The sequence below is a fragment of the Onychostruthus taczanowskii genome, unplaced genomic scaffold (assembly GCF_017590055.1).
Source record: "Onychostruthus taczanowskii isolate IOZ18803 unplaced genomic scaffold, ASM1759005v1 scaffold31, whole genome shotgun sequence".
NCBI classification, from domain to species: Eukaryota; Metazoa; Chordata; class Aves; order Passeriformes; family Passeridae; genus Onychostruthus; species Onychostruthus taczanowskii.
Genome location: NW_024500461.1, coordinates 1,421,829 through 1,449,441, shown reverse-complemented (window position 1 = coordinate 1,449,441; position 27,613 = coordinate 1,421,829). Strand labels below are relative to the sequence as shown.

Here is a 27,613-nt window from a genome sequence, read left to right as displayed (position 1 = left end):
AGAATGAATGCATAAACAGAAACCGCCCATAGAGGGAGATATCAGATTGAAGGGCAACAGAGGAGTTTTCAGAATTTTGCCAGCACAGTTCCTGACTAACAGTTTCATCATGGAAGGAGTTGATTGACCCTTGGATAAAAGGGAAGATTATTCATTACAACAAACCTCCTGAAATTTTCCAGATCCATCTTAGACTGAGACCCAGGCTTTTGTAACACCTTGCCTAGACTACATCAGCAGCTGTGATACTTTGGTGAAGTAGCTGCATGCACAGAAGCAGAAACTAAGCAGCAGAGGGGAGGGATAGCTGGACGAGCTACCACACAATTGCAAGATAAGGGAGTATTTCATATAGTAAAGGAGAACATGCCTAGAAAGGGCAGGCCTAAAAGAAAGCAGCTAACAGCACATGGAACAAATGCAAATGGCTTGTGATTACAGCAGGGTGCAGATTCTTGCATTCTGCTACTCTTATGAGAGTAAGAGACATTCTCTTACAGAGACTGTCAATGGCTTGTGAAAACAGTTTATGTCAACATCAGTTTGGTACAACTTTCCAGTGTCTTTATAGCGTATCTTCACAGCAGCTGTGTCATGTTAATATACTTTCAAATTGCATTTCAGGTGTTTTTTTCTGAGTATTTGTTGAAACCACAGTGAGCTGCCAGAAGCCATGTGCAGACATTCTCAGAACAGTTATATGAGCTTACTCATCACAGGCCTGTTTTAGTGTACTTGGTACCAGAAATTTAAGAACAATTAAGGCTGCTGGTGCTGGCCATTTAATGTTGCAAAGAAATGTATCACAGAGCACATGGGACCCATCAAGCTTTCTGCTGAGGTGGCTAGATTGGTGGCCCAGCAGAGCAGCTGCAATGTCTTTACACAGGCTGTGGATTTGGCACTCACATTATCCAAGCTTTCCCAACACTTTTAACTTCTAAAACAATTGTCATTGCCAAGTCAGAAGGGTCATTCAGATTTCTTGACACAGATTTCTTGCCACAGGCTGGAGCAATAGAACACATTACTTTTATTCTAATGAAGTACTAAAGGAGATTTGGCAAAATCAGTTACGTACTTTACCTGTGAAGAGTTCAAAAGAGGATTTGTAAAAACAAATGGAGAAGCAGCATTCCAAAAATATATGAATGACAGCTGGAAGCAGCTAGTCCATAGCAAAGAAACCATCAGGGTGAAAAAGGTAAATGCTGTCAAGCTGCAGTGAACTAGGAATAAACACGAAGTACATCAGCAATGTCTATACACTGAAAATGTGTTTCACATTGTGCCAAACAGGCAAAGGTCTCCAGATGCAGGAAACTAACTCCAGTGCTGCACCAAAACAGCAGGAAAACAGCTGTAAAACAAACATAAGCAGCAGTCTGTGTTGACTGAGGACAATTAGTAAAAGATTAAAATGAATTATTAGTAATTTTATGTTGCAGATCTAAAATTAAGCAAATGCATGCCTCCCACGAATACTCAAAATCCATGTTTTAGTAATTTAGTTACTCAACTGCTTACTTAGTGCTATATTTTCTGTTGTCATTGCACTTTAGACTGAATTAGAATCATAAAATCTTGCTAATTAATGTTTTGGGTTTTTTTTTTCCTTAGATGTCATCTCGTTCTTCTACTTTACGTGAAGTGCACTACCACTACTTAGGAAAAGAGCATTAAAACTCTCTGCAAGAACAGGTTAATAGGGAAGAGGACACATAATGTTTATCATACAAACAGATATGATGTTCTTTTCATGTATTGGTTAGTTTAAAACATGAATAAAAAAATACCTAAATTACAAAAAAAAAAAAAAAAAAAAAGGAGAAAAAGAAAAACAAAATCTCCCCCTTTTCTCTCAGCATCTCTGTCATCAAAAATTTGACAGTAGTGCACATCCAAAGCTTTTATCAAATGAAGCCACTCATCTTTACGTTGTTACATCTGTTTTATTGTAAAATACTAGACATTTCCGTATTTACTGTGTATGTATTTCTTTTAAAATGTGTAAGTCTTATGTAAATGGATATAAATATGATTTTTTAAAAATTAAATCTATGGTACATGGGGTCTCAGTGCAAACATTTGACAATACAGTGTCAATAATACTGTTTGTATCTTTCCATTCCACCATTTTTACAGTTTTTGGATTGTAACAGTCAAATTAATATGTTTAGCAGAGTTAGAAGCTTCAACATGTTCCTACTGAGAAAAATCTGTCAATATTTAAAGCTGAACACCTGCCTCTGATGATGTATAATAGAATGACATAACCTGGAACTGAAGCCAAAATGGACCTCTAAAGACAAAATGGAAATGATACCTACAGAGAAGCACCATGATGGCTCATCTCTTAAAAACAAATACATAAACCCAGAAGAACTGTTTATAAAAAAATAAAAAGCAATTTAATAAAACATGATTTGTACAAAAAAAACCAAAAACTTTCTTCTATGTTACCTGCGGACCAAGAAGAATCTTGCTTTATCAAGAGCCACCTTTTCGTTCCAGGATCTTCAAACACCAGCCAGCATTGGAAAATTAAATCTAATATTTGCATAGAATCAGATTCTTCTTTCCAGATATATTCAGCAAAGAAAAAAAAAGAAAAAAGAAGCCAACCCACACCATTTCTTCATTCTAACAGGGCATTAGACAGGCTCCTGTCTAACGTTATGCTTTTAGCCAAGATGGCCTTGCTGAGACTTCACAAAAGTCAGTTTTATCAGAGGAAATAACTGAAAGACAGAGTGATTAATATATAGTGTATAGAAGTTTAGAAGAGCAACTATTACCTGCTGTGGCTTTATTTGGTGGTGTTATTGTTGTTTATTCTTTGTTTAAATGGAAGTTTCAAAGTAAGACTTACTTAATAGTCATTTACCTATTTGCTATTTTTCTGCTGCTTGATCTTAGCTCAAGACCTGTCTTTTAGTTATTTCTTTTAGCAGTTTAATCTGCAATGTTTGCACGTACATAAACATTTGTTTTGTCTATTTTTATTTGGCAAACTTCGGTCAATCAGATGGTGAAAGATTTTTCTCCCCCAATGTCAATAAAAAAGAGAATTCAGTGCTATTTGTGTTCATTAGTCTATTAAGTTTGGTACGTAATAGCATTGAGTAAGTTTGGAAACCAGATGCTTCTTACAGCTAAGCACAAGAACATTTTGGCACTAAGAGGGATGAGTTACGATGGAGTTACTGGTGAGAATCTGCCACGAGAGGGAGCACAGATCTTGCTGATGGCTGCGAAGTGCTGGCAGGGGTATAGCACACAACTGTACAAAGCCAGGGCTCTTGTATACACAGTTCCTTGGATTTGACCAGCATTCTTCTCCTCCCTCAGCCTCCTTTTGGATTATTATAGGGCAGAATATCACAAAGTAAAGTAATGCAAACACTGTCACTGTCACTGTCAGTGGCAGCAATATCATGTGACTACGCATTCCCTCAAACACCAGCTCTTGTTTTACAGAATTCCTTTTGCAGCTGACACTGAAACTTAGGGGGCAAAGGGGAATGAAGTGTGTTGGGGAAAAGAATGAGCAAGATTTTATGACCAGTGTGGAAGTTGTCCTGCCCCAGGAGTACAGCACACACTTACTATATATTTCACAGTGGCAGAAAACAGACTAGAAGAATTTAAAATGGTATTATTGTGACTTCAGTTTTTATTTAAGGATAACATATCAAGCCTCCTAATTCATCCCTGTCTCCCTCACATAAACTGAAGCTCTACCCTCTACAGCTAGAAACAGCAGTTAAGATAAATGTTGCCTACTTGGCTCCAACCCTTTCAGTACACTGAGAATAACTACTACACGTGCCTCTTCCAGCCAAAATTCAGCAATTCAATGACCATTCAAATCTATCCACTCACTGCTTATCTCTAAAAACAAAAGTAAGAAAATTACCACTGTCCTACCACTTGTTAAATGGGCTTGTTGTTCGCGACGGTATACCCAGGTTGCTGGGCAGCAGCAGAGCCATGTACAAGGGTAGCTACTCCTTCTCCCTTTCTTGAGCTTGGCTAGGACAAAGCATTCTGCAATTGCAGTTCCTCAGCAAATGCTCTTTTGGAAAACAAAAGTAATGGCCATTAAACAGTGATTTCCTCATAATGTATTGCTGCAATAAGGTGCCTTTCTTTGTCTAGGCTTTGTGAATGTTGATGCATAAGACATTTGACATTTCTGGAATTCTCCACATTACCAGCATGGCAGTATAGTGAGCACACCTGAATGCTCTGTCCTCTTTTAAAATACAAGTCTTGATCTGAAATTACTTCTACCAAAATAGAGAGAAAAAAAAAACCCACAAGATTTTTTGTTAAAAAGAGAACATTAAAAAAATTTAAAAAACACACCAAAAACACAAAAAAAAAAAAAAAAAAACCAAAAAAAAAACAACCTCCAAAACAACAGCTCAGGCTTCCAGGCTTCCTCAGAAAGCAAAAATTATTACAAATATTTTTGTCATGGAGACACCTTAAGAATGTGACCTACTGAAGCTCTTCAAAAACAGTTCAGAGGAAAGAGAATTTTTTCTTACTAATATTAATGTAAGCACAAAGCCCTTCAGAAAGGTAAGTGCATGCCTGAATATCTTTTACTAATGCTGTTGAGGATTTTGTGGGGTTTTTTCACTTCCTTAAGAGACCCAAACTAGAAAGCAGTTTACTTTTCCTTACAAATGGAGAAACTGGTGTAGGAACATGAGTTATCATTGGGAAAATTATGCAAGATCTAGGACATTAATTCTCTTCTCCTACATGAATTGCAGGATCTCTTGTAGAGAGTTTCTGCTCTCACTAATTACTTCCCCTCTCCTGCTCTTGCAATTATATGATGGCTGCAGCCAAGGTAACGATATACAAGGTAACAAGGTAACAAATATACACAACAGTATCTCACCTTCAATTGTAAAAGGAGTGGCCACACACCGTGTGAATGTGCCACAGTTTCTCTGTGATAAGACTCCCATAGTGTCTCACTGATTTAAAAACAAACACACCACTGACAACTCCCAAGAATTTCCTCTTGCTCTGTAACTGTTCAGCACAGGTTGCTAAGTTGTAGCATTGTGAAAAGCAAAAAGTCTCTGCAAGTCAGTCCAATATTTCGCATGGGCCTCCTGTTAAAGCCTTTGTACTTGAATAATTCATCCAGAAGAAAGTAGTATCTTAAACTTACTGCCACTTCTATAAGAAGTACTTCACAAAAGTTTAAGGACATCTCTGAAGAGCAAAATTATTCCGCCTTTTAAATCTCCAACCTGTATATTTAGCATATTAACATAAAGTATCTTTATTCAGTTACTTTGCATGTTTTATTCCCTTTTCAGATGGTCATTTTCAACCATCAAGCAAACAGCTGAGAGGGAGGGGGGGTACCTTATGCAATGATTTGGCAGGAAACAAGGACAGCCCAGGCTCAAACTGGACTGGTTTAGCATGACTGTATGACCTGGTTCAACATGACTGGCCCAGCTGTCTGCAGTCCCCAGTGAAAAACACATGGACATTTCATTCAGTTCTTATGTAACTGGTAGAGCTCACCAACTCCACAAAAGTGTCACAAGCACAAGGCACCACTAGGGTATGGCTCATGTTAAGTGGAACCTATCACCTTTTAGCTCCTACATCAATCTGTTGGTTTATTTCATCACTTCACAGGGATATCATCCTTACCTCTATCCACCACTACGTAACAGTATTTCTGGACTCTTTTGGGGACCTCTCTTATACAACACCATCATCTATTTACTGTTTCTTTCTCTGGTAAGCACTGCTCAGTTTGAGCAACTTCTCTGCTTTATACTTTTCTGGGAGCATCTATTTTTAAAAGGATTTTTACATTTATTGTTCAATTAAATAACTGCAGTTTGAGAAGAAACGTATGTAGAAAATGTATCCTCCATCCCCTGGCTTGTGGAGAATGCTGTAAATGTCTGGAATGGCCTATAAAGTCCACAATGGGTTGCTTAGCATACATATTTGCTAAATGTCTTGGTTATATGTATCTCAGCTTAAAATGTGTAATTATGGCAGAAAAAGCACATTCTGGTTGCCCTTATCATAAGGGATACAGACCAGAAAAAAATTATCAGAAAATGCAAAAGGTAAATGCCTGCCTTTATTTATATAATATACATGGGGTATTTGGAATATTACTGTGGACAAATCAAGATTTTCACAGATTTGAAATTCAAATCAGTCAGAAATTATTTATCATTTTACAAAAAAGGCTCTTCAAAAAGTTATTGAGTAAAAATTTTATAGAAATCTAATTTAAGGCAGAAAGACTTAGGGGGAAAAAAAGAGAAAATAGAATCAAGAGAACTAATCTTAAAATTTTAAATTTAAGAAAAAATTTAGAAGAGCTAATAATTTACAAGTAAGAACAATTTATATCGGCAACAATATTCACAATCAAATTCCTTTTTTGCTGTCCTCTGTTCATAAGTTTACCTTTTGTAAGCTGCTTTAGCCAAAGAAAAATTACTGGTCACGTTATAAAATAACAGATTGAAATGCAAGGTTACATGACACTGTATAAGATGGATAATCCAATGACTCCTGCCCTTTAAGACTACAGCAATGTATGAATTCTATTTGCAATTCTTAGCCATCTTAATAGCCAGCATATATTGACAGCATGCAGAGACTTTATTATGTGTCAGTGGCTGTAGCAAGATGGCAAAGAACAGAGTAATGTTTGTGCAGTAAAAACACTTAGTCCCAAATCATTACTTGCTTTTAAAATGTGTTATTAACAAAAAAAAGCTTCTTTGTATACTTGAATAACTGAAATGCTCATTATTATGTATTATCTCATTTAATTTTTCTTTAGCAATTCTTCAATGTGTTTAAACACACTAGCATCTTCAATGGTTGGTGTTATCTGAAAAGTAAGAATACAGTAGCATGTGATAGTAGGTAAGAATTTCATTCAGAGATTCTTCTAAATTTATACTTCAAAAGAAATCAAGAAAAAGGTATCTGTAATGCTCTGAAACATGAAAATCTTTTGGATAATTGGTAACAGAAATAAAACATAAAGTACTACCTGAAGTCATGGACCAGTTGCAGAACAGTCAGGAGAATCAAAACCACCATTTTGTGCCTTTGGATGTGCATGTATGCCTAATTCATTGAAGCAAACATCTCTAACTTACCTTGTATGGCTTTCCACTGATGAGGGCAGAAAGAGCAGAACGTGGGATCTTGCCAGAGCGTGTTTTTGGTAGCTGTGTCACAAACATCCCCTTCTGGAAAGCTGCTACTGGACCAATGTTGGTCCGAACTCGCTCAACAATCTCTTCCAAAATCTTACTCTCTTGTGTCTTTATACCTAGTGGAGAAGGTAAAATCCTTTATCTTTTCTGAGACTTTTGCAAGTGTTAGTGACATCAGTTGTCAGTGAGTTCTCACCTCCTTTCAGTACACACAGTGCAAATGGAACATGCCCTTTTAAAGGATCCTCCTGGCCCACAACAGCACAGTCTGCCACAGCGGGATGGAAGAGAATACACTGAGGGATGGAAAAGAAAATAGACAACATTTCAGTGAAAAAAAGTGGTATGGTATGGTATGGTATGGTATGGTATGGTACGAATAAAAACCATAGACTTTTTCTTACATTTTGACAGCAAAAGGTCAGTACAATTAGGATTCCGATTACATGTGTTGAAGATGTACATGTGTATATATTTTCGTATATACTCACACATGCTTTTCAAACAAACAGAAGAAATAAAAACCTCAGCAGCACAAAACAGAAATATTGAACAAACCACAGGTAATTTCCTTACAGCTTTGTGAGAGTATCCCGTCTTTGGTTTTGTTAGTGAGATTTCTGCTGGAGCAAATAACATTTGTCTAACATTATGAGTAACATGGTACTTAAATGTAGGGAGTAAGGACCAAAACCACAGAAGCACTCTTACTACAGACTTACGAAGTCTATTGGTTCATTTTCTCTGACTTTTTTTTTTTTTTCATTCTTTGTTGCTGTAAAAGCGTAGTTTCAATCAAGCCAAATACATGCCCAGCCTTGCCTTGCAGCCAGCCTAGCTCAGCTCACTCTCTTGAAAACATTAGATCTCAACTTCCTGAGACAAAAAAGTGGGCTTCCTTCCTTCCTACTACATGTTTACACAACATCACATTGATAAATATCAAACTCTTTTTCAGGTAAAAAAATGTAAGTTTACAATTAGCCAGCTGAGGTACTCCCAGGAAAACAGACACCAAGATGTCTCAGTACATACCAAGACATATGTCACCAAGTCTGGGACAAAGCTGGCCTTAAGATGCCAGCAGTTGTGAATCCTCTTCCAAAGCAACTGGCTCTTTTTAATTTACCCCCTCACGTTGGGGCATTTTGCTGTCAACAGTGCTTTCAGCACTTTTCAGTCCTCTGGACTCGACCACAAGGAGGACCTAACCTGACCCTACACAGAAGCCACATGTGATTGTGCTTGTTAATTTATCTGTGCATACAAAGACTATGTACTTGCTAATAACTGAACTTCACATACTATGTTCCCAAAATCAAAGGTTTTAGGAATAAAGACACTTTCTGGTTGTTTTTATTAAGGAGGAATACCACATTTGCACTGGCTACTCATACAACGGTGTGAGAATGCGAAAGACAGGAAAAGTACAGAGAAGACAGGAAGAAAAAGCCTGAAAGAACAGAAAGCTGAAACACTGCTGCCCAGATTAAAAAAGGGAGGTTCTTGTATGACCTGTTTATGAAACTGAGGGGGAAAGGAACAATTCAAAGGGTCTATGACAACCCATCTTCAAAACAGATTTCACCATCCTTAGGCTTTATAGTCAAAACAGGAAGGAGAAAGTGACTCCATGTGTCATGGTCAGTACAACACATTAAATAGTTTTTAGCAAAATAAATCCACTCAATGTGTTTCTAGCACACTTTGTCAGAAGCTATACTCATTTCACAAACTATGATCCTAGACATGTCCCATTCCAGAATAAAGGCAAATGGAAAAAACACTGACCTGACAGCGGATGCATGCTCTATTGAATGACAGAAGCATGACCACTTATGCACAGCTTTCGAAACTGGATTTTCCACAGCAATTAAATATGATATGCACAAACTAAATACAGAAGAGTGCACTGGGCTTATACAAGAATTAGAAGGGCAGAAGAGCCTACTTCAAAAAGTTGAATATACACAAATGCATTTGAATTCAGGTGCAGCCTACTTTGTCCAAAATCATTGTATCTCCACTGACAAATCAAATAGGAATTAATCTTATGCAAGCCCAAATCCCTACAGAGTTTCATTGCATCACATAGATTTAATGCACTTTGGTCACCTACAGGCCAGAGCCTCAGTAATGCATTCCATTTCCTGCTATAAATATCCATTTTTTTTTCTGCTGTAAATTCTTGACCATGGCCACAGAAACCTGATAGGTGTATATAACTAAAAAAAAAAAAAAAAAAAAAAAAAAAAAAAAACCAAAAAAAAAAAAAAAAAAAAAAAAAAAAAAAAAAAAAAAAAAAAAATAGGAAAGAAAAATACTGTGAATTATGGAAAAGTAGACTATTAAGTCTACAACCACAGTAAATCAGTAAACACTGTTTTTCACAGGAACACAGGAAAAAAATCTACACTAAACTGGCATTACCATCAAGTATCATAATTGCCTACCAGGCATGAAGAGGACTCCTAAAGTGAAGACTTAAATGTTGCCAGATTATTTTGTTATACCTTGTTTTTGTCATTCTAGTCTGTCACTGATTTGTAAGTCTTATGGTTAGTTGGAATAGTGTAGTTATTGCAGTATTTTTCTTCAGTCTATCCAAAGTTCTATCAACATACCTTTGACTTTCCAAAGGCTAACTTCAAATTACTGAAATCAGTCATTAATAAATAACAATTTCAAAATTAACAAACTTCATAAAACAACTGAAAAGAAGAACAGAAACAGCATTAGATTTAAAAATCGTTTAAAAGTAATAAAAAACTTCAGGAAGTGAAATGGTTTTCCTAGTATGATCATGGGGTACAAGGATGGATGGCAAATGCAGCAGCAGACAGAAACACCGTGATCAGGGGAAAGGGATTTCTCATGATAAATTCCTCAGTTCTCAAGTCTGTTGCCTCAGATAAAGAAGATTTGATTAAGCTTTGTTTTTATTCAAGGGGCAAGAAGGGACACCACAGATTTATAGACCAAAGAAAAAGGGTGGATCAACATGCAAGATGAGGTTTACCTGGCCACCATTCACTAATTGGCCAGGTAAACTCTAACATCTACTGCATTGCAGTAAACATGGAGTTCCAATAGTATTAACAGATACATTAGACAAAGGAACTCATTGTGTGGAACATAACAGAGCTAAAACACTTAGTCAAAGCACTAAGGAAAAACTAATTAAACTTGTAATGCAGCTAAAATGTAAATGTAGATAACATACTTGCTTAACAAGGTGACTGTCAATTACACAGTGACTCAATGGACCTCTAATTCTGTATTTACTGATCTTACTGAGGAGCAAATTGTGGTGTTCTTAACACTTTCCCATTTAACTAGCAATTTCTTGTGCACGCACTAAATCACTCCTGGTTTTTAGCTTTGTTCAAAAGGTGAGCAGAAAAGCTTGTAGAATGTTACAGTGATGAAACATTATGTTTCTAGGGGTAAGACCTAACTAGCAGGGAAAAAACCAGAGATGCTGAGCTCAGTATGATGGATCCAAAGGTAATACAGCAGATGAGGTGATTCAATTCATCATTTGTTACAGCAGCTTCAGACCCATGCTGAAGCAAAGAAATTGCCCAGCTCAGCCCAGGAGTAGTAGCAATAAGGGGTGAGGATGAGATTCCTGCTGTGCTTCAGAAAGGAAACACGAAAAAACTACTCCTAAGGGAAAGACGTTTAAGCAGATTGAAAGCACCTTTATATCTCCATAGACCTAAGTCAGGGCAGCAACTGTTTCAGCTCCCTGTCTGACCGATCCTTGATGGATTAATGTGAACTTGTTCACTTTGGTGTAATTAGAATTTCTTCTATTCTAATTTTTCTAACCTTCAAAATAAAGTAGTTACTAGACTAACAGACAATATAAACGAAAAATCAACTCACAGATCAGTTTCTGATTCAGTGAACAGCTGAATTCAGAGTTCTTAAAAGCGTATTTTTCTCTTGTACATGCCCAGCACACCTTTTCCTATACTCCCTGAATAAGCAATTGATATGTCATCAGGGAAATTTTAACTGGCAATCAATCACAGTGACTCCAGAAAGGCGAGTGAACAATGATATGAAATTCAGACACTATTATGAACTTCAGTATTTTCAACTTTTTTGAGTTGCATGGGTATTACATTAATGACTTTCAATTTAACAGCAGGGTTTTTAAAAGAAATTTTCATTGCTCATTTAGCACTGCTCATACAATAAGAGACAAAACAGTTGTCAAAAAACTCTGAAGTCTTCCAACCAAGAAAAATCACTGAATATTAATCTCTGGAAAAAAAAAATCAGTCACTGATCATTGTAGTTTAGGCAAAAAAGTTTCTACTCCTAAGTAACTACAGTAGCTGGTGAAACTACCTGTCACACTGACACTACACTATCCTAATGTGGTCCCAAATAAATACGTTATTGGAGCTAAAAAAGGTATGCTTCCCACCCTACCACACTGCTCCTTAACTCCACCTTCAATTATCAAATTATGCCTGCCTTAGCAATCCCATGGTACAAAATGCATATTATTGACTACATTCGTTATGTTTCTGGAAAGCATGTTAACAGAAAGAACACAAAACAGGAAATATTTTGGTTAAAAGTACCAATGGAAATTGGTACAAACAAAACAAGTAGGAAAAAAATGAGAAATCTTTCTGTGTGAGATTTTGAGAGGCAGTGAAATGTGGGATTTTCAGTCTCAGCTTGTTTTATTCATCTTCCACTCTTCTATTTTGTTGACAGGCAATGCTAACCTCTTCAATTGCACCTGCAGAAATTCTGTGTCCAGCAACATTGATCACATCATCAGCTCGAGACAGCACATACAGATAGCCATCTTCATCCACATAACCAGCATCCATAGTATCATAATATCCCTAAATACAACACAATGAAAAACAAATTCAGAAAGAGTACTAGGAATATTCATTAATTTAACAGGAAATACACACACACACAAAAAAAAAAAAAACCCAGACCTGTTTCACATTATATATGCTTTTGGTTCTTGAAAGATTTAATTCTGTAATATTTGTCACCATTTTTATATCATATTATCCTGTGCAGCTCCCTTTACAGAAAGGTTTTGTTGTCTTTATTAACACAGAACAGAAAAAAATAGATAAACCCTGGCTTTTTTCCAACTCTGCTTACTTTGATCCCTGACAGCTTGGAGAAGGATGTTGTTCTGGATCTACACAAGGAAAATGGAATTACTGCAATATAATGACAGTTGTCAAATTCCTCCTAAAGATACTCCTGTTTGCTGTATCCAAACATACACTGTCATTGTGATGCAATTGCAAACTAAAAATAGTTTGTATGACCAATTCACTCATTTACTGAGCCAAATTTTGAGCACTTGCATAGGGCCAATCTACCCAGTTCTACAAAGAAAGAAGTAAGCCAATCCTTGGGTAGTTCATCTGACAAGGAAACATAACTAATGAGCAAAGAGCCTCCAGTGTATTCAGATGTACAGTGGACAAGGGTGTATTCTGGTGTGATACGAAGTTAGCATGGCTGCATGCCAAGAGCAGGAGTGTATTTGAAGCTGTGCTAGTGTAAGGTTGCAGGTTTATATCTTAGATTAAATGACATTAAATGACTTTTTGGCTCAGAAGCTTATGGTTTACTTCTGTTTCAGATCTTAAAAAAAACCAACATCATAACCAAGAGCTGAAATTATAGGTGAAAAAGGATTTATCTTGATATGGTTTAAATTATATATACATATATCATAGACCTCCGTTCTGAAGCATTACCAGAAGTTTAAATAATTTATTTCATAATTCTTACTGGAAACTTTTGGAAATACAATTTCTGAAATGTTTCTTGATTTTCCCAAAGACCTGAGAATGCTCCAGGAGGCAAAGGCAACCTTAAATTGAAAAGAACAGAAGGAAGTAGTAAGAAAAACAGATATAAAAAATACAATTCATGCTCTCCATTCATACTCTGTTTTCAGACAAATAATCATTGTCTACACAATTAGAAAACAGTTCAGCTTAATAATATGCTGGTAAGAAAAAAAAAAAGGCTATGCATTATTGTCATCAAATGTATATAGCTCTGCATGGTATTCAGACTTCACCTTTTACATAATACAAGCACCTCAGTTACATAATATTTAGTCTAGTAAACACTATATTCTGCATTATAAATATGTTAACAGCATTTAGCTTTTTAACATTTCTAAGGATTAAGTATCTGTTTGAAATTTGTGCATACACACTATGATACAGGCAACTGCATTATTACAGGTCTCTCTTTCTCTAACACCCATACACACCCACACATGCACAGATAGGTGAATTATCAGACACACAGATCTTCAGTTTCTGTAAAAAGATAAAACTCAAAGGAGTTCAATCACAGGAATCTGAATACTGCTTTTCTGTTTAAACTGTGCACAATACTATTGGAAATACTGGAGAAGTTCTGTGAAAGTATATTGACACAAGTCACTAATAGAACTTTCTAAAATAATTGTACTTAAAGCTGCAAAATTCTGGATTGCTTTATTAGTTGAGTTTTGAATACATACTAAACCCCTTCTTCAGTCAATGATATGGGCATAAGAAAATATGGGACACCTCACATATATATCTGTCAGAAGAGAAGCTGCAGAAGCCTCAGCTAAAAAAGTGTTTGTTTCTTTCTTCAAAGCTCTGACAGGGTCCAACATAGATTTCTTTAACTGCCTGAGAGATATATATTCAGGTATATCAACACAAGTTTTATGAAGTTTACCCCTAATAACAGAGAGATAATGATCATGTAAACAAACATACTTATTTTCATAAAATCATAAATGCACCACACAGATTTTACTAGCATATGCCTGCATTGCTAACTAGCAAGTATTTAGCCAGAGGTATTTCATTTTCTATTACAGTATCCCTGTGACACCACAAGGCAACATCTCTAGCAGAGAAGCAGTTCTATGTAGCACAGCAATTCTGATATAATTACAAATCTATGATGGTCAGTCACAAGAACAGGTGCCACCAGCTCTGTGACATGTACATTTCTAACATTACATTTACAAAAAAAAAAAAAGTTATATATAGATAGATAGATAGATAGATAGATAGATAGATAGATAGAGACAGAGACAGAGGGAGAGAAAAAAACACTTCAAAAAATCCTAGCTATGGTAAAACCAGTACAAACTACATTGAAAAGGTCATATCATCCAGTAATGATCTGAATGCTTGATTTTCTACAATCCTAGTTTTTTCAGCTTAATTCAGGTCAGCCAGCATAACAGAATGTAATACTATAAATACTATTGCTTTTTCTCTGAGGGTTCTGGCTCAGTACATCCCATACATCACATTCCTTGAAAGTATGGTTAAGGTATGGACAGAAATGCCAAGACACTTCCCACATAGTTAGATACCCAGGGTTCAGGAGGGCAGGTTGGCTTCTGCCCATCTGGAAGAAATTCACTGCCCTATTTTAAGCCTTTCAAGCTTAGTAAGTGTCTCTGTGATATAAAAACATGACCCATGGAGTGTTTGCCTTGGGAAAAAAGACTGGAAAAACAATATATTGATCCTGGTGTTTGTGTATGCATGTGTTTAAAAGAAAGAAAAAAAAATCTCTTGCTTAAATTCAAGAAAAGCCACCAGAGAATGGCAGTTACTATGGTTGTTACCTGGTTGCTAATAGTACAGCAATTCATAACAGCCTCAATCATTGCAAATTTCACACTTTAAATTTATTTAGCAGTCTAACATCTTTGCGATGGGAGAGAAAGAACAATTCATATCGATGAAGTCCTTAATTTCCCCACAGCTCTATTCAATTCTTTGCAGTTAGTCTCTGAATAGAAAAAAAGTTTTATTGCTGAAATTAGAAAAGCATTTTCTTTTCTGTCATTGTTTAAAAATCTAAACAGAGAAGTGTGGAACATATCACCAAAAATAAAACCCTCACTTTCACTATTTAGTTTTCTAGTCCTTGTTTGGATTTTTTTCTTCAAATGGGGACACCAGGGGTGTCTCATGGTCTAGTTTGGTAGGGTTTTTTTAGGAAAATTGTATTGATAAACACATCCACAGAGCATATTTTCTGTGTGTCTGTGGAAAACAGACTGCTACTTAGTGGCTACCTCAGGTATCTCTGCAGGTATCATAACACAACACAGACAACATCTGAAAATGTGCTTCCATGGCTTTCTGTGAAAGATCACTTGCAGTTAGGACCCCATTCATCCACTAAGCAAAAACTGAATGCCCCTTTTCCATGTGTCAGTAATTCAGCACAATAATTCCAGAGCAATGGGCAGATACAATTCTTTGAAGAGAGCAGAGCTCTTGGCATCATGACCTAGTAGAATTTCTAGGTTCTGTGCAAACTCAAATTAATAAAGGTAGAATTCAGCTTGCCAGAACATAATTATGTGTTTTGAAATTTTGTCAGGACATCAGAATTAAAATCTCCAGAGTCAAATATAACTCATAACCACTGCTGTCAGTGGGAATGCTGCCATAAATTCCAAAGGGAGCAGAACTGGATCATAATTACATGCAAGAAGCCAGAAGAGAGAAAATGAGACTGTTCAAAAATAACAGCAACCTGAGAACAGACATCTCTTGTTTTTATCAACTCCTCCATAAAAAAAGGGAACATTTTGAGATGTTTGATTTGGGTCTTTCTGCCCTAGAAAATGTAACACACACCCACAATAACTCAGCATTTAAAAACTGTTACCTCTTTGTCTAAAAAGTGAGTTGATATGCAAGATCTTTTGGTGGTATTTTTACTAAGAGATATATTGACCAAAAATGCCAGGAATGCATACGTAAGCATGACTGCCTCTCTGATAGTCCTGCTTTCCTTTCACAAGGGACAGGGTCACAGAGGGCCAAGACAGGAGTAGAATGGTTCCTTCACTATCATTTTCACAATATATAATGAAGTTGCTTTGCTTGTTTTCCCCTTGGAACATATTTACTGTATTTCTGTAGCTGTCTGTTACCAGCAGTGTTAACAGCAGTACAAATTATGCTATTCTCCATTTGCTCCAGTCAAAGAAAGATTAAAATTGGTGAAGTACAAGAATACAGATCTGGGCCTATTTCTCATTTAAAGGTTAAATACATTTAAAACAGCATCAGGGAAATGAGGCAAACTGTGTAAATTAATGATTTAAAACATTTGGGTTCATTTAGCAAAGATTCATTCTGGTTACATTTAACAAAGATAAGCAGGTAATTTCATTATCAATTGGAGAGACTAAGATGAATGAGCTTGACAGCAACACAAAAAAACTCTGAAGTATTTTAACAGTAACTGTTTTCTGGCACAGAATTTTAAATTACAATTATTATTACAATTATACAATTATAACTGTTTTCTGGTACAGAATTTTAAATTACAATTATTATTTGGGTTTTTTAAGCATTGTTTCACAGTTAATTTATTTTTCATATAACAGTGGTAGACCTTTCAAAGAACAGTCCATCTTTAACAGCCCAAGAAATCTGACTCCCACATAGCACATCCTTTCAGAATGCCACTCATCAAAATGGTGTAAGTTTCCTTGTTAATGTAACCAAGCAATTATAGACAGAGAACCCAAAAGAGAATTTGCACAGAAAAGCAGATTTCTGAAATGAAATAACAAATTTTTGGAGATGTTACATTGTTGGAATTCAGAAAAGACATTCTTTTATGTCATGGTAGGCAATGATACTCACAGGCTATTCATTACAGCCAGTCAAAGTAAATACAAGCCACTGATAAATGAGTTTGGGCTTCTGAATGGAACAAAATAATCTTGACTGGCAGCTATAATTATTAGTCAGCATTTATGTAGGGTTGTGCATAAACATCACTCTTATAAAAATTTTTGATTGCAAGTTTGAAAAGCATCTGGAAGCTTTTTCAGACTCTAGGAACAACACGGAAAAAAGGGTGAAGAAGAGTAGAGGATCTTGAACATTCATCAGTCTGCATGAAACATTACTTTAGTTAGCTGAAAGGAGTTACAAAAGTAGTTGATCTCAGTGTGGATTTTGCTTTAGTGGAAAAAGAGAAAAAGCCATCAAAAACTAGTGCAAGTGCTTAGAAAAATTTCAAAGTGAGGAAAGTTCAAATAGTATTTACATGTACTCAGCCAGAGATCTGCTAGAAAAACTATCTTTGGAAAGATTGCTCTCACATTGGAAGACTGACTTATTGTTTTATCTGTAAAGGGAAAAGACAAAGCTGATAAACATATAGAAGGCTGTTAGGTAGATAAATCTTTTGCACAGGTTCTTTATTTATACTGACCTTCCGTATAGCACAAGCTGAAAGATGTCATCTACTAAATCCTGCCTCGACCCCACGACTTTTGGTTAAAATAGGTACCTAGGTTAGGCCTAAAAATATCAAAGTAAACCACCATACTCCCAAGAATTTATTCCAATGTCTTAATACTTTCACTGCTAAAACAGTGCTTTATTTGTCATCTGAATGCATCTAGCTTCAGCTTCCATTTTATTTATGTTAGATTAAACAGCCATCTCTCAGAGATTTTTTTTTTCCCTGGCCTTTAAAAGTTTACTATTTTACTGCTCTTGGGTGAATTATATACCACAGGTTTGCATACCATGTCGATTCTATCACTCAGGTCACTCTCATTCATATTTACTCCAAAATGCAGTCACTTTCTCAATAGTCTTTTGAAATACAGTCATAAGAACCAAGCATAATGCATCACAGGCAGTAATGTTGGCTCCTCTTCAGTTTCCCTGAATAACAAAGAATCATACTGCCTGCAGCTACACTAGCAGCTACCTTTCATTCAAAGATCCTGTGTACCCAGAGGTTTATCCACTGTAACAGAAAAAGCTCCTTTGAAAGTCACTGCTTTCTAGGGCCCTTCATCTTATAGATCTAGCAAATTTTCACTTTACCTAGCTGTGTAGCCCTTGCTTACAAGAACACATTGTCATTGCCTCCTTTTCTTCCTGGGCAGTGGGAGAGCACAAAGAGAGCTGTGACTTTTCCCATGGGTGTAGCCCAGTTGGAACAGCCAAATGTTGACTCATCAAGTCTTACAAGATCTGACTTCAGGTTTTTTTTTAATAAAATACCAAGGTATTACAGTGTGCTGCAGAAGATTACATCTTTTTCTTTCCCTTTTCTTTCCTTTAAGCTCTCTTGGTTAGCATTCTATTGAGCATTATAATGATTACCATCCTGGCTTCAGGTTGCTTTCACACAGATACTAAATTTCTTTTTAACACATTGCAAGAAATATTGAATGAGTATGCCCTTTATTGAACATTTATTTGCCCTCTAAATACTGTACAAATATTGAACATATTACCACAAATCGGAAAACTGTCAATGGGTTGCCTAATTTGAATAACACCTCTTCTACTAAAGGATATGCACTCTAAGGCATTTGATTTGGAAGAACAGTCATGTTTCTCTTTGGTTAACTTATAATGTACAATCATAAAAAGCTGTGAACTTATCATCACTATTTCTTTATGAATATTTACTGTTTAAAATTTATAATAAATATTTTAAAATGTATTTTAGTTTTTACAGGACTGTACATAAAGTTTTGCAAGATTGTACTCGATAAAATGGAGTGGATCATCATTTGAAACATTCTAACTCTTTTAGAACATTTTGATTTTTCTTCCTCTTCCTTCCCTAATTCCAAGTCCACAAAAACAAAAAAAGTTCCACAACATTAGTAGTTTACAGAGCCTCTCACACAGCTACTTTTCTTAAACACAATTAAGCCAATGCAACTAAAGCATTTCAGTATCACTGTATGATGCAAATACATTGTCTCAACTCCTGTTGAATATGGAACATATTTATGTGATTCCATGCAGTGGAGATCACTAAAGCAAACTTGTAAATACTTACCCTGCAAAACTCCACTATCATGGTACAAAATCAACTATATAAACAGTAGAAGAAGTGTAACTAGGGTCTAGCAGCAAATTTACTGGAATTTTTTTTCTCTGGAAAAAATGAGCACAAGGCAAATGTAGTCCTGTTGTATGTAAATATAAAGAATAATGCTAGCTAATGAGACAGTGCTGATGACTGCTTCAACAAAATAAGCATAATCAGTTTGTGTTATTTTCAATGTGTAAGATGAAAAACTGGAATTTACATGGGATTTCTCTTTGCTAATGTTCCTTACAACAACAGATCACCTAGAAAATTCTTATGGCTAATCAAAATTACATATATACATACAAGTATATATTTTCAAGTGTGCATTAATTACAGGCAGGCCACAGCAATGCAAACAGAAGTGTGTCACTAAACCAGACTGGTCTTGCTAATGGAAATGGAAGTCACTGCTGCTATAATTTTCACTTCAGAATAAATTCTCAGAATCTTTCATGTCCAAAAATTCTAGCTCAGAAAAAAATACATATAAATTTAAATACAATTCATACAAGCCCACCCTCATAATCTGCAGTTACCTTTATTTTCCCTTTATTTTATCCTGAAAGACTTGTGAAATCAGAAATATTATTGCATTGTCCAGGTAAACTAGTATCTATGAGTGTTTTTACCCAAGAATAATTCATTCAAAGGGCAGAGATGATGGTTATATTGGAAAAAAAAAAAACAAAAACAAAAAACAAACAAACAGAACAGATATCAGTTGGCAGAAAAGTAAAGAAAAGAACATACTTGGGGCAGCAAGTTGGAGAAATTAGATGTAAGAACTACCTTTCTAGAGTATTTGACTCCTGCAGGATGAAATTAAAATTTAAAGCTCTGCTGTAAGCATAGATATTTTAAATAGTGTACTTAGGAAAACTGCAGGCCTCAAGCAGCCTGAAATAGTCTTTACCAGGAGTTAGTCTGGGATAAAAACAACCAAGAGCAGCAGTTTACCCCTTCTGCACAGCTGTCGTTGCATGGCCACTCTCCTCTACAAGAAGTACTTAAGAATATTTCTCAACTCACTTATGCTACAGGTGAAGCAAATCCCTGTGCTTTTTTTCATATTTTACTAGGCTGTATGACAGAATAATAGTCAGAACTATCCTGAGTCCCCCATTTTCCTCCAGCTGCAGGGGAACATGCTCTGGGCTGACAAACCAACACTGTTAGTAACAAGGGTAATCTCCTCTACTTTAAAGGGTCTGTACATGTAGAAGACTGCTGAAGAGAGAAATGCCTTATTTGAAGGAGGACTTCATGAAACCTTGCTTTAATAAAAAAATAAAACAAACAATACAATAAACACAGACATGATAAAATAATAGTATCCCTGTGGGATTACACTTTCTTGAGTGATACGCTGCAAATAAAAACCAAAGACAAACAAAAAACCCTCCCTCTTTTCATTATCAATTCATTTGATTGCAGCAAAAGTCATGCTGAGCAAGATAAAACAAATGAAACAACAACTAATCAATATATTAACACATTTGTAATCCCTTGAGAAAACAACTACAATGAAGCAACATTAGGGAAGATAAATTCTGGCTAGAAGAGGTAGACATTAACCCTAAACAGAATCTTTCAATATGGCAATATCACTTCTGACAGGCACTTAAAGATAGTAAAACTCAACTACGTATGTGCACATATTCCAATGTTACCTGTTAGTCTGTCTTTACTTAGTCTTGTTTGGCAGAGTTGCTAAAGATGGAGTTCATTCCATTCCTCTTTTGCTAGATAAGGCTAAGTACCTACCCTAAGCCAACTGTGCCACTCCTGCAGGTACTGGAAGGGGATTTATTCTATCCTAGTTGAATAACTAATCTGAATATCTAAGCAGCTAGGATCAATTTTCTTACAAAATACCTTTTCTGCCTCAATTGATTACAATCCCGTGTTTTATTATGGCTTCAGGCACTACAGAGGTGAGAGCATTGAAAGACAGTTTTCCACCCTGAGCTGGGTTACTGATACTGTGAACCAAAGTTTCAAACCAAAGGTTGGAGCGATTTTAAGTACTTGTGCTTGGTATGAATGTACATACTCAACAATGGAGTGAATGCATAGTCTTATATGTGCCTCAAGAACACTACACCTAAATATGAGTCCGCTGACTCGGGGTAGTTAAACCCATACATCTGTGTCCTGGTGGCTCAGCTGAAGATGCTGAGAACGAGGCAGGGTATAGACTTCATCCTGAAAACATATCTGCATCACACAGTACAGTAAGTTCATGTGATACTGCTTCAGTCTCCACAGGGTCTAGTTACATAAGATTAGTCGTACAGCTGAGTGAAAAGCCTCCCCACCTCGGCACCTCCACCTCCCACACAAGCAGTGCGCCCGCCAACCCACACTGTTGGCGCTGCACGTCTGCAGCTCCGGCGCGGCATCTCCTGTCTCTCACCCCCAGCTCGTGTGCCCCAGCCAACTGCAACCCTCAGCTAACTGTGCTAACAATTCAACAGAATTGTTGAATGCTTCATCCATCCCAATGCTTCAGCTTTTGACAGATTTTCAGTTCACTGAATGTTAATACTAATATTCGCATTTCCTTTCGCTCGTCTAAGCAAGCAGTGAAGACTCTGAGCTACCACAACTCTCCAAAAATCTATCACAGAAGAAATGGATGAATACATTTCCTTTGGGACTTGTATTTGCTCACACTTAGAAGTGTTCAGGGCTGAAGTTATTTTCTGTGACTGAAAAAAAGGTGGGTACAGATACCACATTCACCACAAAGCAGGTGTCTCTCGCAAAGGAAAAAAAACTGTTTGAGGTAAATGCCATTTGCCTGAAAGCCTGTAAAACATCCAGAATACAGAGCTGGCAAGGGCTGTAAAGAGCACTAGCCCATAGAATGCTACAGGAGTAAGGAAAGATCCTGGCAACAGTGAGAAGGCAGCAGGAAAGATAAATGTAACTGATGTTCACAGGGTGATCTAAACAGAGGCTTTTTTATGTAAGGAAATGTGCCTTAGAAAGGTGTACTTTCAAAAAGAATATTAGAGTTTATGGAACTGATCTGTCAGGAGTCTGGTAAATGGTACTAAAAATCACCTACATGATGCACAGCAGGGTTTTTTCTTTTTTTTTTCCTTGAGTCCTTTCCTGCATGTATTTTGTCCAAGTACTGGTCGAAATGAACACTCTTTCATGCAAAGCACACACAGGAACATCTTGCTATTTTTTTTTTTTTTACAGAGAACTGAAAATACATGGTCTCCCTCTAAGAAGGTGCATCAGTTGGGATTAGGAGAGCATGAAAGAAGAGGCAGCATCATGCCTGTAAGCTGAAGCATGCCAATCTGTATTGCTGTACTATTTCACTAAATGGAAAGATAAAATAATGAAGGGAGTTATTCAGTATTTTGCCCATACATTAAAAGAGGAAGGCATCATTCTGTGCCAACACACTGATAATTTAGAAAATGGTAAACTTTGCTGTAGTCTAAGAAAAACTCATTCATTCACACAACTTTGTCTGCAATTTTTCAACATTAATGAACATAAAACATTCAGGGAGTTCACTATCAGTATCAGAGATAGACAGACATGCTTTTCAATTCTCATTACTTCAATTATTAACTTTAGTCAAAAGACAAACAACCCATGTAGGAAGTTTCTTTTAACTGTATGATATTTATTTTTCTTACTTTACCACAATATTTCCCAAAGTCTTTGCCTTCACTGGTTTCTTATTTTCATCCAGAATCATGACTGTAAAAAAATAATATAGGAAGGAAACTCAAGTTTAGTAGTATATTTTTAGGAGAAGGTAAATGTCTTTATGGATATCAACCTATGTCACACTTCAGAACGTCAATACGCCAAGCAACAGAAAGAATTAAGTAATTTGTCAGTGCCAAACTGGATAATCTGATGACTTTATTAACATTCAGCCTTAAGTAAAAAAGTCTTAAATAACACTTGTCCTTTGGAAGCAGAAATAGCACGAAGTCTGAAAAGGGAAAAACACAGAACTAAAAAGTAAAAGAAGCTTTCATACTGGAAAATCTAAACTTCTACACAGCAAAGAACCATTAAGATACATGACAAATATAAATAAAAAATATGTGGGTGACATGAGCAAGAAATAACAACCAAGATGACTGAAGCCTGACCCAGTTCACGTGAAATGCTATTAGCAGTAAATAAGTAAATCTGGTTTTCAAAGGCTTTCAGAAGTCTCAGAAAAATGTTCTTCAGCTAACAAGGCTCATTGTAGTCTAGCATAAAGAGACCAAGAAACTCTCCAAGTACCCAAAGTTGCACAGCAGGGTAATGCTCAAAATACAGGACAGAATCCAGACTTCCCAAATGAAGCCTTTTCCCTGGATGACAGGGGTCCACCACTTTCAGTGAAAGCATCATATCCTGATATTGAGATTTCTGAGGAAATCATCTGAAATAGCCTCTTTTGGGTAGTTATCTGGGAAATGAAGCTACTACAACCATCCATTCCTTCTCAAGGTGTGGGCATAAGAAAGGAATGACAGATACCACCTTGGCCTATGATAACAAAATTACATAAGGTGAAGCCACTAAACCATAGAAAAACAAGGAGGTAAGAGTCTTACAGACTGGGCTGATAAGAATTACAAGCTTTTTGAAGCCTGCCCAAGCAATGAAAGCAATGTTCAGCTGTATCTAAATCTCTACAAATAATCTTATATCCTCTATTACAAAGTTCCAGAGGAAATGGGGAAAAGTAAATGACAGATTTGTGACTAAAGCTCTGCTAAAACATATATGAGTAATATTATATCCTATCTCTTCAAAGAGCACCATCTGTAATTTACTCCTTCTGGCTGAAGCTACTCCTTCAAAGGTGATGGTAATTTTAAAGTAACAGAAGAGACTGCTAGAAGCAATGGCTCCACACACAGACACAAGCAAGTACACAAGGCCAGTTTTACACAGACCCGCTGGTGTAGCTGTCAGTGTTTTCTCTCCTATTTTTATAACACTAAGTAAAATCTAATCAGTTTAGATTAAAATCTAGTCTAATCTAATCAGTTTAGATTAAAATCTAATCTAATCTAAACACTAACTGTTTCATCAAGGCACCAATCCCAGTATTTAATCTTCTCCTTGCAAGCTACATATTTCAATGCAGAAAAATTTGGAGAAGTGAGATAATATGTTGCTCACTCCTGAATTACTGAAGAACTGACTTGTTTCTTCAAAATGTGGGACCTGCTTCAGTCTGAAAATGCACTGCAATTACTGCTAAGGTTCAAGTAGATCAAGGGAAAACCACAGTATAATGTGTGATTAAAGGCAACAGACCTAGAAATTAATATTTTATCTTGACTCACTTTTAAATGCAATTTGTGCCACTATACTTTGATATTGCAACTTTTATTCCCTCTCTCCCTAAAAATCAGCAACAAATCACTTTCTTTTTAGCAATATGTAATAGGAAAGAATCTGTACATGTTAAAAAAAAATAAAAGTGGATCTTGCAACTTCCTTTATAATGCAGCATATCTTTACCAGCCATTTAGAGTTGCATATATAAACTAAAACCACAGTATCTTCTAACTGGCATAAGGATGTCCTCTAATAAGTATAGTAACAGCAGGAAAACAACACCAAAGAGAAGTGGATGACAGCAAGACAGCAGCCAAAATAGAGTAATTTTTTAAAAAATCACTAGTTTGTGAATAACTGAATTACAGGACATATTTGGTCAAAGACTGAAAGAAGTAAAATTATTCCATAAATCTTTAGTGAATTTCAGTGCTTATTTTTTTGTTTCCTTTATATGGTTTGCTAAAGACATTTCCATCATTCTCTTTGAAGAAAATCTTTACTTACACTAGTCCCAATGTTCCAAAATATTCATCAGAAATTTTTATCTTCTTGTTACTCATATTTCTTCCTAGTCCCAACTATCATGTGATAACATGTGTGATGCAATTACATTCTTTCATCCTTTCCTACTTATCAGAATTCTGGAGAAACTTCATGGCTTTGTTTCAATGTTGTTTTTAAGCTATTGCTCATCTTCATGCCATAACTTTAAGTGTCAAAACCAAGAGCTGTTAAAAATATTTGAGGATTTTTAATGCTCACCACCACTTACATGTATAAAGGTAAATAACAGCTTAGATCTTTTTGACCAATGATGTGAGAATTTTTTCTGAAGACCACTTGATCTTTAATGTAATTATTTTTCAGATTTCAAGTAACTCTTTAAAAATGTGTTAAAATCAGGGTTCCCAGGTATTAAAATACTTCTGCATTCTTAATCCTGTAGCTGCACCCGTACATGCAAATACCTTCCTGACGATGAGTTCTCATTCTTTTTGTGCTCGTCCATAGCCTACCATTTCTCCTGGCTAGAAATAAAAATGCTCCACAGATACTGAAAGACAGTTTGCTTAACAACCCTCTCAAGTTGTGTAGAGGTGCAGTAGTGCATGTAGAAGCATAGAGACATAATGTGTCAAAGTATGTGCTAGCCTTTTCATATAATAAAGGCAGAAGTAGTTGATCAATTTTCCTGACGATTACTCTGAATTTTTTATTCACAATCACATTCTACAACACACAAGAAAGCAGGAAGGAGGAAAATATCTTAGTAAGACTGTAATTTTCTTTTACTACAAGATATGACTATTAAGGAGCACTTACTCAGGAATATAAGCAATGCTCTTTCCTAGTAACATTTTTAGCACAGTCTTACCATTATATCCTGGCACCGGTTTTCCCGCCTGTCCGGGTGGAGGTGTTGTAGAGTTCCCCAAACCAATGCAGGAAGCCGTAATTGCAGAACCAGATTCTATTAAGAGAACACACATCCTGTCAGTTAAAGCTGGGTTTAGTTCCATTCAGTATTTACCAGTTCTAAGTTTTTTGATGCTCAGCACATCAATTTTTTTTTAAGTTCCTAGACAAACAATGGAAGATTTAGAATTCACAGAATCATAGAAAGGGACTCCCAGATATCACTGAAGTCCAACTCCTGGTCCTGCACAGAACACACCACGTGCCTGAGAGCATTGTCCAGACACTTCTTGAACTCTGTCATGCTTGGTGCTGTGACCACTGCCCTGGGGAGCCTGCTCCAGTACCCAACCACCCTCTGGGTGAAAAGCCTTCTAATATCCAATCTAAACCTCCCTTGGCTCAGCTTCATGCCATTCCCTTGAATTCTGTCACTGGTCACAAGAGAGAAGAGATTGGTACCTGCCCCTACACTTCCTCTCGTGAGGAAATTGAAGGCCTCAGTGATGTCTCACCTCAGTCACCTCCAGGCTGAACAGACCAAGTGACCTCAGCTGCTCCTCATACGGCTTCCCCTCAAGGCCATTCACCATCTTTGTAGCCCTTTTTGGGACCCTTTCCAATAGCTTAATCATTTTTATATTATGGCATCCAAAACTGTTCCCAGCACTCGAGGGGAGACTGCCCCAGTGCAGAGCAGAGCAGGACAATCCCCTCCCTTGCCTGGCTGGTGATGCTGTGCCTGATGTCCCCCAGGACTCGGGTGGCCCTCCTGGCTGCCAGGGCACTGCTGACTCATGCTCAACTTGCCATTGATCAGGACCCCCAGATCTCTTCCCATGGCATAGTTTTCCAGCCTCTTATTCCCCAGCCTGTAGACTGAGGGTTGCCCCATCCCAGGTGCAGAACCCAGCACTTGTCTTTGTTTAACTTTCCTGTCTCATTTCTCCTTACTCTGACAACCTACCTCTCTATATTAATTCTAAGTGGCCTGATCCTGCTTCCATCTCCTGTGTGTTTCCTGGTCACACTTAAGTAATGACAGTTCTTAATTCATCCACACAGATCTCTTTCCCCTTTGCCTGATTTCTCACTCATCAGGATGCATCATTCTTGACTGTGGAGGAAGTGATCCTTGAATATCAATCAGCTCCCTTGGAACCCTCTTCTTCACTGCACGATCTGTTCCCACAGGATTTTTTCAAGAAGACCTTTTGAGGTTAAAGTTAGATCTCCTGAAATCCATGATTACAGTCTTACTGTCCTGTTTCCTTATTGCCCACTACTGAATTCCACAACAGTCATTACATCAAGGCTGCCCTCAACCTTCACACCTTCAACAAGGCATTCATTACCTGTTTGTTAGCATAAGGCTGAGGAGCGCACCACTCCTAATGGGATCCTCCACTGCTTGTGTCAGAAAGTTGTCATCAATGCTTTCCAGTAATGCTGACACCTTCCTAATCATCCCCACAGTTAAGCAGCTAGAAATCCTTCCCTTCCCACCTTCCTCTCTTTTCACACAACATTTTTACACTACCAGAGTTGTTATCATAGAAGAAGAATAAATACTATCAAGTCATATAAAAGAGAGTCTAAGCCTGAAAAAATCCCAGTTGCTCTTCACTCTTCCCCTCAAAGGAAACAACCTACAGAAATTACTTTGAAATGCTGCTCTAACTCTGAGCCACAGAAAACAAACCGTAGGT

The 27,613-nt window shown here is 36.8% G+C and overlaps 2 protein-coding genes across 3 annotated transcripts in view; one reads left to right on the top strand and one right to left on the bottom strand.

The window, feature by feature from the left end:
* PPFIA2 (PTPRF interacting protein alpha 2) overlaps positions 1-1,808 on the top strand; it is a 286,176-nt gene extending 284,368 nt beyond the window's left edge. Inside the window, exon 32 of the mRNA XM_041409731.1 lies at positions 1,621-1,808. The gene's annotated coding sequence lies outside the window, so the exon portion shown is untranslated. The remainder of the gene's footprint in view (positions 1-1,620) is intronic.
* Positions 1-27,613, bottom strand: part of ACSS3 (acyl-CoA synthetase short chain family member 3) — a 75,231-nt gene that overhangs the window by 4,250 nt on the left and 43,368 nt on the right. Inside the window, exons 10-16 of one of the 2 annotated variants that reach the window (XR_005953054.1) lie at positions 25,864-25,959; positions 22,826-22,889; positions 13,038-13,119; positions 11,993-12,115; positions 7,438-7,537; positions 7,182-7,357; positions 1,087-1,229 (exon numbers count right to left, since the gene is read on the bottom strand). Coding sequence is in view for 1 of the 2 variants with exons in the window: in XM_041409732.1 (XP_041265666.1) it covers positions 6,842-6,907; positions 7,182-7,357; positions 7,438-7,537; positions 11,993-12,115; positions 13,038-13,119; positions 22,826-22,889; positions 25,864-25,959 (707 nt within the window). In the remaining variant the exon portion in view is untranslated. Of the gene's footprint in view, positions 1-1,086; positions 1,230-6,825; positions 6,908-7,181; positions 7,358-7,437; positions 7,538-11,992; positions 12,116-13,037; positions 13,120-22,825; positions 22,890-25,863; positions 25,960-27,613 lie in introns of those variants that run through there. The other variant, XM_041409732.1, reaches the window with a different exon arrangement.